Source organism: Ahaetulla prasina, chromosome 4 (assembly GCF_028640845.1).
Source record: "Ahaetulla prasina isolate Xishuangbanna chromosome 4, ASM2864084v1, whole genome shotgun sequence".
Taxonomy (NCBI): Eukaryota; Metazoa; Chordata; class Lepidosauria; order Squamata; family Colubridae; genus Ahaetulla; species Ahaetulla prasina.
The window spans coordinates 102,846,604-102,860,431 of NC_080542.1; the positions used below are offsets into that span (position 1 = coordinate 102,846,604).

The 13,828-nt window shown below is 38.9% G+C and overlaps 1 protein-coding gene across 1 annotated transcript; it reads left to right on the forward strand.

Moving 5' to 3' along the window:
* The first annotated feature begins 393 nt into the window (after positions 1–393).
* HOXA13 (homeobox A13) lies at positions 394–2,693 on the forward strand. Its single transcript, XM_058182223.1, has 2 exons — positions 394–1,132; positions 2,449–2,693. Exons 1-2 carry the CDS (start codon positions 394–396, stop codon positions 2,691–2,693), a joined length of 984 nt encoding a protein of 327 aa, XP_058038206.1.
* Positions 2,694–13,828: the final 11,135 nt, after the last annotated feature.

A 13,828-nucleotide genomic window follows, 5' to 3' on the forward strand; every position in this document is an offset into this window, starting at 1 on the left:
ATGTCCTATAGGCAATGTGCTAAAGAGAGGGGAAAGAGGGGGGGGACAGGCATACTTTGGGGGGGGGAGAAATACCTGTTCTTAAGAACCCCCGTTCGTGCCTTTCTTGACCCACAGAGTCTTGGGTGGAAGGGGCAGCCGCGCGCCAGTGCCGTCCGCGTGCAGGAATTCCAGCCCCAGCGCGATTAGGACATTATTGAATTATCTGCACTTTATTCCTTCGATGTTTATCATCTGTTTTGCATATCACGTGGGGAATGCCTAGCCAATGGGAGCCGGCCTGGCACGATACTGGCGCGTCAGACCTGGTCAAGTCAAGAGAGATTGAATATCTCTTTTTTCAGTCTTTGGGGCTTTTAAAAAAGAGCCAGTGGTCTCAATGCGGATCGGGCTATGACAGCCTCCGTGCTCCTCCATCCCCGCTGGATCGAGCCGGTCATGTTTCTCTACGACAACAGCCTGGAGGAGATCAACAAGAACATGGAAGCGGGATTCCACGCGGCGGCCGCGGCCGCGGCTGCAGGCTCCAACTTCGTGGCGGCCAACCAGTGCAGGAATTTGATGGCTCACCCAGCCTCGCTGGCCGGTCCGGGCAGCGCCGCCGCCTCCGCCGCCGCATATCCGTCGAGTGAAGCACCCAGCGCAGCCGGGATGGCAGAGACCGGGGCAGCTGTCAAGCAGTGCAGTCCTTGCTCGGCCGCCGTGCAGGGCTCCTCGGGCCCCGCCGCCCTGCCCTACAGCTACTTCAGCGGCGGCTATTTCCCCTGCAGCGTCAACCACCACCACCACCACAACGCCTCGCTCAAATCCTGCGCCCAGCCCGCCTCTTCCTCCTTCGCCGACAAGTACATGGAGACGTCTGTGGCGGCTTCCAGCGAAGACTTCCCTTCGCGCGCCAAGGAGTTCGCCTTTTACCAGGGCTACGCCGCCGGACCTTATCAACCCATGCCGGCGGGCTACCTGGATATGCCGGTGGTGCCCACGATCGGCGGCCGGGGCGAGCCTAGGCACGATTCCATGCTGCCCGTGGAAAGCTACCAGCCCTGGGCCATCCCTAACGGCTGGAACGGGCAGGTCTATTGCCCCAAGGAGCAGAACCAGCCGCCCCACCTGTGGAAATCCGCTCTGCCGGGTAAAGCACCTGCGCGGCCCTTCCCTTACCGCGGAGTATGCGTGCAGTACCCGAAGTAGCTCTGCAGCCCAAATGTCAAAAGGGCGGCCGCTGCTTCGGTGTCTCTTCGCTCTCCGTCCCCGAATTGCCTACCATTCCTTTCGTTCTGAGCCCCTTCTCCCCTTCTACGTTTTCTGCCCTGTCAGACAAGGCCGGGAGAAGGCTGACGCTTCGATGCCCTTTGGTGAGCTTTGTGAGTCTGGGGCCTTTTTCAAGTTGTCTGGGCTCCGAGTTGTGAGTCTAGGGGAACATCTCAGGTTCCCATTCCCTCATCCGGTGCTTTTTCCCAGACAAAGTTTATTCTCTCAGGCGTGGATGCAAAGAGATATGAACCAGAGGGTCCAATGGAAAATTAGGCATCTTGGTCGTGCAAATAACTGGGCTTTCATAGCTTGCTCCCATTTTCACCCAATTTCCAGCAAGTAGGGTGATTTTTTTTTTTATGTTCTGAGCCCATGTCTGTCAGGTTAATCATAATAATTAATCAGGACAGCAGCAGCAGCAGTAGTCCTCTTAGGTAAATTCCCTATAATTAAATCATCACTCTCAGAAATAATATGATTATTTTGATCATTTCACATTGTAGTTTCTGCCTTCTGCACATGAGTGGTCTATCTTAGATTAGAGTTTCCATTAATTTTGTCTAATAGTGTGCTTTATTTTTCTTTCTAGCTGACCACCTTCTCATTAACAATCTGGGCAATTAGATTTATTTATAAATAAATATAAATCTCCTGATCACCCCTCTATCTCTCCCTTTTATTCCAACATCAAAATGTAGCTATCAGTTCTGGTGGCTCCACTTCTAGATTATGTGGGTCAGCATCTCCCCAAATCCCATTGCATTTTGCAGCTGTACTGAAGTTAGCGTGTCAGTTCTCTTCCTTGTGAGAACAGATGCAGGGATATTGTACTGGGGTTTTTTTGGTATGTGCCTAAGAGAGAATAGACAAGGAGCAAGAGACAATTAATGTTAGCTGAAAAATACTTTTTGATTCACAAGGTCTCAGTTGCTACCTTGTAGATTATGACAACTGCATATAATTTTCCTATAACCTGTTTTGTGTTACAAGCCAAGAAGTTTACAAGCAATATTACTAGTTTTAGGAAGGAATTCCTTACCTGGAGAACTTGTGCAAATGTTGATTGAGCTTTATTTAAACCAGTCAACTTGCAAAAGGATGATCTCTTGCTGCATAGAACTGATATTTATAATGTGTTTAAGAATTGTGAATAATAATAGCACCTGCCTTCCTGTTTTTGGTTTTCTGTTCTAGATGTGGTTTCACATCCTTCCGATGCCAACTCCTACAGGCGTGGAAGGAAGAAAAGAGTGCCTTATACAAAAGTTCAGTTAAAAGAACTGGAGAGGGAATATGCTACAAATAAATTCATTACCAAGGACAAGAGAAGAAGGATATCGGCTGCTACAAATCTCTCAGAGAGGCAGGTCACAATTTGGTTCCAAAATAGAAGGGTGAAAGAAAAAAAAGTCATCAACAAATTGAAGACAAGCAGTTAATGGATTTAATGGAAATATAGCTGCTTTGGGGCCTCGAAATTCAATTTTTCTCCCCTCTAGCCCAGTTTAAAATATTAATGAAAAATACAAAATAATGAACATTTTCTTTAAAAAAAAAAACCTCTCTGTCTTTGGATAGAGGGCTTTTGAGCAAGTATAGTTATTAGGCGCCTTTTAAGACGTTCTCCTGAAAATCCAAAAGACCCCACTTCAGGGACTGACTAGTCCAGGCGGACCAGGGATATTGCAGCTCAATTTTTAAAAGATAACATATTGTCGAAAACAGTGTAAGTATTATTTGTGACTATTTTGGAATGCTTTTGGATGATAATTGGGAAGATTTGTTTTTTAAAAGTATGCACAGACAAACATACATATTCCATTGCTTATATTACTATCTTAAACACATCAAATAGTAAATTTGGTGCAGGAAAGAGTGTACAATTACTGTACATTTAAGCAATATATTCCATGTTTTTTTTCTTTTAAAGGAAGATACTGAGTAAAGATTTTGGCAGACAGCAGTGAAACAAATTTTATGTAGAATTAATCTTGAGTTAAAAGCAGGATAAACTCTTAGATTTTTTTTTAAAAAAAGCTGTTAGCATATTGTTCAGTAGCTCATTTCTTCATGCATAAATTCAGTGAAGAAATAGGCTCTGCTCTAGTTTTGTAAAGAGACTTATATATTTCAAGCTCAGTGACACTAAGTATCAAGTGATCATTAATTGCGTTAATTAAATATCAAATACTATACATTGTTCTTTTAAAACATGTGACAAAAATAAAAACTGGCAGCACAGCCTTATATGAAAAAGTTGTTTTCTAGAAGACAAATATCTCCAAGAAGCCCAAAGTGAAAATTATAATGTGTTTCCCGGAAATGTTCTGATTTCTATGTCTATATTTTGATCTATAAGTAAATAGTTTTCTATCTTTGTTTTACAGTTATGAGGCTGCATTAGAAATATGAATTCATTTTACAACATCTCCCCCCCAATAAATCAATTATTTCAACCAGCACATTCTATGCTTTTCCCTGCTCACTAGATGATACAGTACTATCCTGTAAATAATAATAATTAAAAAAAAATTCACTGTGAAAATGTATTTCTGCACCCCTATTTTTATATTTTTACCAAAAATTAAAATCTAAAATCTATAGATAGATACTAGCATTATGCCTGTTAATAAAATAGTCACTATAATAAAAGACTGATTAAATCCTTATTTATTTCTTCCTTTGCTATATAAATCTTGTGAAGACTGGGATTTCTGGTAGACGTTCACTCTTAAATCTAATACTTTTTTTTTTAAAAAGTACATTGCCTAACCAAAGTGCAAACACAGGAAGATTATTTATTTATTTATTTATTTATTTTGATTTTTATACTGCCCTTCTCCCGGAGGACTCAGGGCGGTATAAAGATTAAACTGTCGGGTATTTTGAAATGGTAGTCAAAGTGGGGGAAGAAATATAGAAACATGAGCTGAATACCTACCTTTTCCATAGTGAAAAATAGTTAAGACTGAAAATATAAGGACTGCTCATATTTAAGGTGCATTAACCAAACGGATTAAATGTTGGAGTGGTTGCAGATAGATTTTGGTATTGGTGAAATGAAATAAGTAGAGATAGTTCAAACCTTGACCTTGATTTGGGGTAGGGAGGGGGAGACAGACAATTTGTGACCTTGACTTCTGACAGCTCAGGACTAGTCTTCTTCTGGATTAGTAGATCAAGGGCGCCACCTCGTGTCTATACTTCAAGTCTGTTGGCATTAGAAGTTATATATAGAAGTCTTAAAAAAAATCAAGCAAGGCAGAACATCTGGCAGGTTCTTTTTGTCAGGCTGTCATCAGTTGAGTTGATTAGGATGATAGCTTGCTGTGCTCTGGTCTGTACCTCATTGCCCTGTCCGTTACCCTAGAATTGGAAGGCTAGAACCAGGAAATGTCTGGTAGGATATGGATCCATGAAAATGTCTGCAGTACTCTGGGGACAACAGAAGGAACAGAAATAGGAAAATGTATGCTAATAGCAAAATATCACAAGCTACTTCAAGTAGTGATTTGCTTAGAGGAGCTTGCAGCTATACCAAGACAGCCTTTCTCTATATACATATGTATTGTATCCCTAGGATGCTTCCATAATTTTATTCATCCCTAAGGTGTTACAAAATCATTCATCAAGCCATCTTCAAAGCAAAATCAAAGCTGCACAGTATGGTAAGTGAGGTAACTTGAGAAAGGGAGGGGGAATTAGGAACTTATTGAATATCTACATAATCATAGAGAGACTCTTGTTTATAATAGCTTATGACACAAGAAAAATATTAGAATCTTTCTTTGGTTAGCACTTTCTTCTTTTTCCTCACTGGTAAATAAATAGGGTTCTCTCTGGTAAAAAGCAAACTTGGTGGAAACTTGAAACTGCTAATCCAGTTTCAGGAAAGTGCATGAAAATACAGAGATAACTAAATGGATATGACGAGGTTCTTTTGGAAATATAAAATTCAAAGACTTCATTATTGTGTTGGCAAAATATCTAGCAATTCAGCATTCTGTTTCCTTTCATCTTTTTTAAAGATTACTTCACTTGCCTATGACAAATTACCAAAATGGAAATAATCCAAGTAATATTCTCTGGCCTCATATTCAAATTTTGAAATATTTAAGTGTCAAAGAAGAATGGAACTAAGTATTTGGATAGTTCTGATTATATTGTTTTATTTATTGAAATCTTTCCATTATTTTCCTTTATGGTACATGATAAAATTTTCTGCTGCCCTTTTTAAAAAATCAAAAATCAAGCAGGAATGTTTCTCTGAATTTTCTCTGTATTTTTAAAACACTAAATGGTGCTTCAAAACTCTAAAATATAACACTATGAATCAGTAAAAGTAAAATCTTTTATCTATGAATGTAGATAAGGTAACAGAAAGTAAATTATAGAAAAGAATGGAGTTTTTTGGGGGGGGGTTGAAGGCCTTTGGAGATTGTTGGGACTTTAAATTACAATTCCTGAGAATAAGAAATGTCTCAAAGGCATCTCCTAGGCAGAATCTGCTTCCAGAAATTGAGGGGGGGAAATCTTCATTGTGATTATCCCCCATCTGGTTCTTCATTGAAGTGCATGTGTATTCTAATTTTTCCAATACATTCAAAATTCAACTTCCTAGACTAGTGCAAACAAATATTTGGGAGTCCTTAAAAGTCTTTCATTGCCTTATCTACTATACCCACAACTATGTTCTGCAACCCACCTTTTCTAGACCTGTCTCGAGCCATTTTCTACTTGCATATAAGAAAAACAAATGTCTCTTGGCAATGTCCTTCTGCTGTGTTGCCTAGATTCCTTGCTTTCACCTCACCACCAGTTGTATTCCTAAATGCTATCATTGGTAAAATAGTGTTTTCTACCTTATGCTGAAGGTATGCTAAATCTGTTACCATTTCATATCCATTAACTTGGAGAGAAGTAATTTGTTTGGCTGTTTCTGGGAATAGAAGCAGGGTGGGGATTGGCATTTGGGACAGCAGATGCCATGCCAGAATTATTTTCTGCTGAAGGAAAGGATTGATGGAAAGCACTTCAGCTCAAGAACAGGCGAAGATTTTATACAGAGAACAAAGTGATTCCAAATTATTCCTTGAATTGTTCCTAACCACCTTCTATAGCAACTGATACAGAACGAGGTCTTCCCATTTGAGGCATAAAGTGCTAACTGTTCTCTCTGTATTCAGAACTAGGCCTAAGTCATCGTACCTAGTGCTACTCAATGCTATTGCTCTTATTTGTAGCCTTCAGTTCCGAGATTTTAAAAATTGTTTTCTGAAGGTAATTTTTTTCCAGAGCTCAGATAGAGTGCTTCTGATCTTAACTCTTAAAAGTCTGTTGGACAATTACCAGTGTACATGTTTGTGCATGCTATTGCTTGTGTGCAATGTGATGTGCAAATAATCTATGTTTGGGTTATAAGGGGATTCTATGAGTCCTGGAGGGGCACAGTGACATAACTGTTAAAAGTCTATATTAAGTCAATTGGAAAGTTGGCAGTTTGGGACCTAAATACCAAGTGATGGGGTAAGCTCCCATTTTCAGTTCCTGATAGCCTAGCAGTTTGAAAACATGCAAACGCAAGTAGATAAATTGGTATAACTTCAGTGGGAAAACAGAACTCAGCGTATAGTCATGGCAGCCACATGACCATGGAAGCATCTTCAGACAATGCTGACTCCCTCCATAGGAAATGGAGGTGAGCATCACCTGCTAGATTTGGACATGATTGTACAGGGGAAACTTTTACCTTTTTAAGTGTTGTAGGCAAATGCATTATGAGAAACTTTGTTAGTCTCTCATAATGTTATAAATCCAGTTAGACAGACTGGAATTTACATATCATATAATAGTCCACACATTGACAAAGCATCGTCCTTCTATTGCATATCTGAAAATATAATACATATTGCCTTATAGGGGAAAAAAGGTCAAATTATAGGTATGGTACTGAACATGCTACACATTGTATAAATGCTATACAATATGTTTATTAATTTATCATATTTAGAGAATGCCCATCTTCCTTATGCAGCAACTTTGGGGGCAGTGTACAAATAAATATGCAATATATGCCATACAACCAGATATATATGATAAAGGTTGTGCATCATACTATGTATAACAAACTAAAGGTTATGCATTGTACTATGGAACACCTCTTCCAACGTAGCAGGGCAAAGAGAGAAGACAGAAGATGTTACCTAGTTGGGTAAGGAAACATCTGCAAATAAACAACCAAGCTCAGAGAGCACCAAGGACTCCTCAGCCTCTGGGCTACAGATATTTTGTACTACACACTACAGGTAATCCTCAATTTACAACCATTCTTTAAGTGATCATTCAAAATTACAATGGTAATGAAAAAAGAGACTTGTGACCATTTTTCATATTTACAACCTTTGTATCATCCCCATGCTCACATGATTAAAATTCAGTGCTTGGCAATTAGCATATATTTATCACTGAATTTCCTATCAAGGTTTATTATAAGAAATTATCAGAAGTCTTCAGAGGTTATTCTCAAATTTCAGAATTTGATGGAATTTCTTATTTTCCTTCTCCTGTTACCTTGACCATTCCCCACATTTTGTTCCTACACTTAAATACTCTATACTAAGGTGGCAAATTGCTACAAATGAACACTCTGTAATTGAATGGGTGGTCTCCAAATTTTACACACTGAGGGGAGAAGGGGGGGGCAAGAAACAATATATGAATTTTCCATGATTATATCTGGGATCATATAATTCTTGTAGATTCCTTTTGATGCAGATTTTATTAAAACAAACAAGCTAATACAAACTAATAAAGAGCAAGAGAAGCAAAGCAAAGAAAGAAAAGTCCAGAAAGAAAAAATGAAAAGAAATAGAAAAAAAGAAGCATCTGATTTCTTCTATAGCAAATATATTTACAATTTTAACTCTTACTTTATTGTGATAAAAAAGAACTCACATTTTTTTCCTGTTATCCAGCTTTTTTTTTTAATCATGAAAACCACAGTTCATGAATGCATATTTTTCTATTTAATACAAAAAATCTAAGGGATTTCCAGTCAACCAATTCTTCAGTTCTATGGTTTCTTGTTGATTAAAATGGCTTATGAAGCATCCAATTTCAGGGACATAATATATGGAAAGTTCCAGGGTAACATTCATGAAAACTTCACATTAAGAAAATTCTGAAGCATTCAATTAATGGCCCATTCCTGATCATACCCTGAAATTTAGGCTAAAGAAGAAGAAGAAAAACCTTTTACACAAATCCAGTATCCATGTAAAATAATCTAGTTAGATTACTTTTGTTTCTCAGCGTATCTCCTTTAAGTAATTTCAAAAGGCAAGATCAAAGTACAGAATGATTTTTTCCCCAGCCTCAGATATATAAACGGTTCTGCTATTATGGTATATATTCAACAGACAGACTACTGTCTCTATACCAGTGTGTCTCAATCTCAGCAAATTTAACATGTCTGGGTTTCAATGCCCAGAATTCCCCAAATACTGGGAGTTAAAATTTACTAAGGCTGAGAAACACTGCTCTACATCAGTGTTTGTCTTTTCAAACTGTTGCCCTATAGTCTGCTAACTGGGAATGATAGAACTTTTAATTTAATAAAAATTAAAAGACTTGAAGAGCACCAGGTTGGAAAAAGTTACATTAATATTTGGGAGCTGTAAACCAGACGTGTTCAATTAACCACATTCTGTTCAAAGGACTTACTATACATAATGCAATTCAGAGGTCAACTTAACCACAACTTCCAAACAAATAACAAAAAATAACATCAAGGTTTAGTAGAAAAGGTTATTTGCGAAACCAAGTTAAATTGCTTTTTTTCTGTTTTATATTCATTATGTTCACATAACTACTTTGTTTTGACCTGTTAAGAAGAATTCATTGGTTTTCCTATATAAGGCATATGCCTAATCTTCTTCTGTGGAGGGAGATATAAAATTCCTATTAATATTTTAATTTACCTGTTAAATGCTAGCATTTATATTTTTGAATATAACCTGCAGTTGTACCTTTTCTTTTTTTTCTTCAATTTGGACCCAAAAATATATGTGTAGTACTGCTTTAATAGATACATATAACACTAATGAAATTTGTGCACTAGCACAGATACACATCTTGACTTCATGACACATTCCCATGGACCATTTTCCAAATAAGGTACTATAGTTGTGAATTGTCATATAGGTGGTTAAACTGATCCAGAGTAATCTACAGTAATCTACAGATTTAAGATTTTTCCACTCCTTATTCTAAATAGACAAGATCAATTTCTAAAGAATTGAGTCTTAGCCTAATTCCTATACTTTGTTTCTTCTTTTGCTATTACCCCTCATTCCCCAAAGGAAACATTTGTAGCTGTAGAGAATGTTCAACTTTTTCCTTAATTAGAAAATAAAATAAATGTCGAATAATAAATGTCGAATAAACCATTGTATTATAAGGAGTATGTAGCAGGAGGTTGTTTAATAGCTGGAAGGAAAATTGTTTCAACAGGTTGGGTAACTCTCAACTTCTAAAGATCCTTGAAAATTACAGGCCTCCCATTTATTGGAATCTGGCATGAATACTTAATCCCGTCTCTTCTTAAAAATATCAGTTTGAAAAAACTTTTTAAAAAAAAATTAAAAACACACAATTTGTTAAAAAATAATGTACACTTAAACTATACTCATGGAAATGGTATTTTAAATTTGAATTTATTTGTTTATTTTTATACTGAAAGAAAATAATGCTCAGCAAGTGGAGTTTTTTGAAGAAATGTAACTGAGAGCTGTTTTTACAACGTATTTAAATATACTTTAATTCCCAAATATTTAGCATTGAGCCCTCCACTGGAGTGTTATGCTTTAGTGAACAAAAGCTTGGTATGGATAGAAGGATGAGATAAATAGATAGATGAGAGAGAGAGAGAGAGACAGATAGGGGAAGAGAGAGAGAGAGAGAAAGAGAGAGAGAGAGACTCTACAACTCTACAGGTAAATTTGTGAGCCCCAAATATTAATTAAATTTTGGAGGTACATCTAATTTTTCTTGAAAAAGAATTGTCAAAAGTGACGTGGGCTCAGAATTAATTTCATCCCAGAGGATGATAGTAGTGGGAACAACCTGCCAGGAACTTGAAATCTTAGAAGCACCTTAGCATGGCATAAATCTAGTCGCTCATTCTGCTGTTGTTGAAATAGTCCCCAAAGAACTCCGTGTGGCGGAAAACGTCCACTCTCTCTCAAAGGAGCTCATTCGCTGCTACTCTCATCCTCTCCACCCACCCTTACGTTGATTTGGACCTATGTTCTCCCCACCGTCCGCTCAGTTCTTTTCGGGGAAAATTAAGGTGAACTAGTAAGAACGAAGGCTTCTAACCCCACTCTCTCTATATATTTCCTTTTTATTCTCCTTTTTCTGGGAAGCAGTCCTTTCTAGACTCCTTTTCCTGGGATTGCGGGCATTCGATTCTTGAGTTTACAGACTCTGGAGTGGGAGAAAAGAATATTTTCAGGCGCTGGTGAAGTAAACCAAATATGGCGCTAAGGAAAACTCAGGGCCGCTGCCTTCCCTTCCCCTGGTTTCCGATGAGAGGTCCCCAAAGAGAGCATCCTTCTCCTCCCTCCCCCTCCCCTCCGCCCTCTGCCTCCCCATCTCTTCCTGCAGCGTGAAAAAAAGAGCCCTGTTCGACGTAGGAAAGGTCAAGTCCTACGACGCGGATCCACGGTCATTACTGTACTCTGACCCCTGGTGATTTGGGGAAGCAATGCCTGAGGGTCTCGCCAGGGAAAGAGCAGCGGATGCTTTCGTGACCGAAACCGAGACCGAGACCGGGAAGAAAGGGGTGGGGAACAGAAATAGGAGATTCGTGGGATTACATAATCCTTGAAACTGATTTCCCGGACTCTGTTCTGCTTAATCATCTCCGCCGCCGGCTGTTTAAGCAGCAGGAGTGGGAAAGGAGCCGCCAACAAGGCGAACGGTTGGATAACGTTTGGCCTCAAGTTCGTGGCAAGCAGAAAAGTGAACCGGAGAGCCGCGGGCTTCCTGAGCGTCCGCGGAACCGGTCCCGGCACGCCCCGTCCCGTCCTGCAGAACCGACTTCGGTTCTTGAAATGGGGAGGGCGGTTCTCTCTCCTCGACCGGACAGGCTCTCTGCCGGCCAAATTCGCCACAGATGTTTTGCGCCGCGACACTGGATCCTGGCGACTGGGGTAAGAAAACACACGTGAATCTCCAGCCACTGAGTGTGAATAAATGTTGCATGGCTAAGACGATTCAGATGCACCGTGTCCGCTGCGGCAAAACAACAAATCCCAGGCAGCAGGGGTGCCGTTTAAACTGTTTTTAATATAGTTTTCTGTGTCTCGGTCTTATCCTACTGTGGGGTGTAATTTTCTCACAGCCTTGCCACCTCCTCTCTAAGACACAAACAGGTTGGTAAAGTATCTCGAAAATATGTTAGGGCAGTTTGAGGCAGACCCTGCAGATGAAGAAGGAGAAGGAGAAGGAGAAGAATTCCTCTCCAACAAGAATCTTCTCCAAACTCTCTACTTCCACTCCAAACTCTCTACTTTTTCCAGGGGGGAAAAACCCCACCCACCCATTTTTCACAGAATAGTCTTATAAGAATAAATTCGGAAAAGTTAATTTTCTGGGCTTGGCTTATAAACAAAAATGCATTTAGGAGATGGAAGGGAGAGTGTCATAGCAGGCAGAAATTAATGATGCTTGCAATATTTTCCACTTGGCCTTGGAACAGTACTTACTTCATCCCCTTATAGGCCAACCTCTTTTCTGTGGACTCCTGCAAAAGGAAGTTTTTCCAAAGGAGAAGCTTTTTCATTTCCTGCAGCTGCTCATATCATTTATCTTGAAGCAGCATTTGGGGGTTTGTTTTTTGTTTTAAACTTGTCACACTTCCACCCTAATCATTTTTCCTTTTAATCATTATCCTTTATTTCCTTTGGAATCGGTGGGATATTCCACAGGGCCTACTTGCAGTTTTAAAGTGTTTCTCTTAGCAGCCAGACAAGGTTACAGATGCCAATTGCTTTGCTGTGCGGCAAAGGATTAAATGGCTTTGGTTTGGCTAAATCTAATTTACATGTATTTCTAAATCAAGGCAGGCAGGAGGAAGAAGGCGGACTTTAACACAGGAAGAAATCAATACAATCTTTCCATTTGGTTTTATCCTTCTGGTCATTTCTCAGGCACTTCTGATATCAATGACGAATTAGACTCTAATGGATCATTAGTTTATGCTCACTCTCTAAAAGGCCAAAAATGGGGACTGGGTATGTGGCCTTTCAGTGTAGCATCAGATCCACCTAGGGCTTCTTTTTAAATTCCAGACTAAATTATAATCTGGATATGTCCGAATGCTCCCCCCAATTGAAGCTATATGGCGTTCCAGTTCAACTCTAAGACTATCCATATAGCAACATCACTCTAGTAATTATTTGTGGTGGAAGTTACCCCAGGCTGACATGAGAGCAGAAGGGCGATTTTGAAGGAGATTTTGCCTGCATACCCACTCAGCCAAATGGCTCCATTGCTTTGCTTCTGTTTCTGATGTGGGCACTGCGAAATGCAACTGTGACATAACTCATCATCATACCAACCATAAAGCTATTATTTCTTGCCATTCAAACTTATTTCTATCCCTCTATTCTGCAAATAATAATGATGATACCAATAATTGATGGAAATAACACAGAAAGGTAATAACTATATATCATTTTCACTACTGCCCAGAATTAGCTCTTGGGCTTGAGGAAGAAAGGAAGTTTATGTTGAAAGTAATATTTGCAGACCATCCTAGACTGCTCTAGGAGGATGGAAAAAATGTACTTTTTTTCTCTTCTTAACCCAATTAACATAAATACGCAGTAAGCAGCAGATCCGTCTTTGTCTAATTAGTAAGCTTATAATGCAACATGAAACTCATTTTTAACATTATTACATTAAATTCTTACAATGAATTTCAGGGAAATCTGGGAATGTTCATAAGATTGAATGACGCAATAGGAATACAGTTATTTTAAACCTTTTTGATACAAGGTTGTGGCTTGTGGTTTAGTCTAGTTGGGAAAAGTACCTTTGAAGCATATATTTTGGGTATCTAGATGTTTTCTGACATATAGATTACTGGACTACTGAGAAACTGGATGCAAGATAAATGTGATTTATTTGGTTCATATTGGGATATGTAAAATTACGTTTATAATAATTTGTAGAACTGAAGAAAGCAAACTCTTGTATGATTCTTTGGTGCTATAGCAAAATAAAATATAAGAAAATACAATGGAAAATATTATTATAACTGCAATCCACTTCTGCAACTATTCTACAAAAATCACTTGTAGCTGCAATAAGTAGAATTAATTATCCTGGTTTGCTTTGGATATTAAATAAGAATTTCATTGCTAAGGTGAAAAAGAAAGAAAAGGCATTTTTTCTATATTTTGTTTTTAGGAAAACGTGACCATTGCAGGAAAAAGTTTTATTTTTATGAATTTCCTTGATTAACAAACCTGAGGTCAAGTTCAAGGCATCACCTATTATCAATACA

Bases quoted from the DNA above. Each gene is read 5' to 3' on its own strand.
- HOXA13 (XM_058182223.1), top strand. From the start codon at position 394: ATGACAGCCTCCGTGCTCCTCCATCCCCGCTGGATCGAGCCGGTCATG. The intron at 1,133-2,448 runs GTAAAGCACCTG...TTTCTGTTCTAG, and splicing joins GTGGAAATCCGCTCTGCCGG to ATGTGGTTTCACATCCTTCC.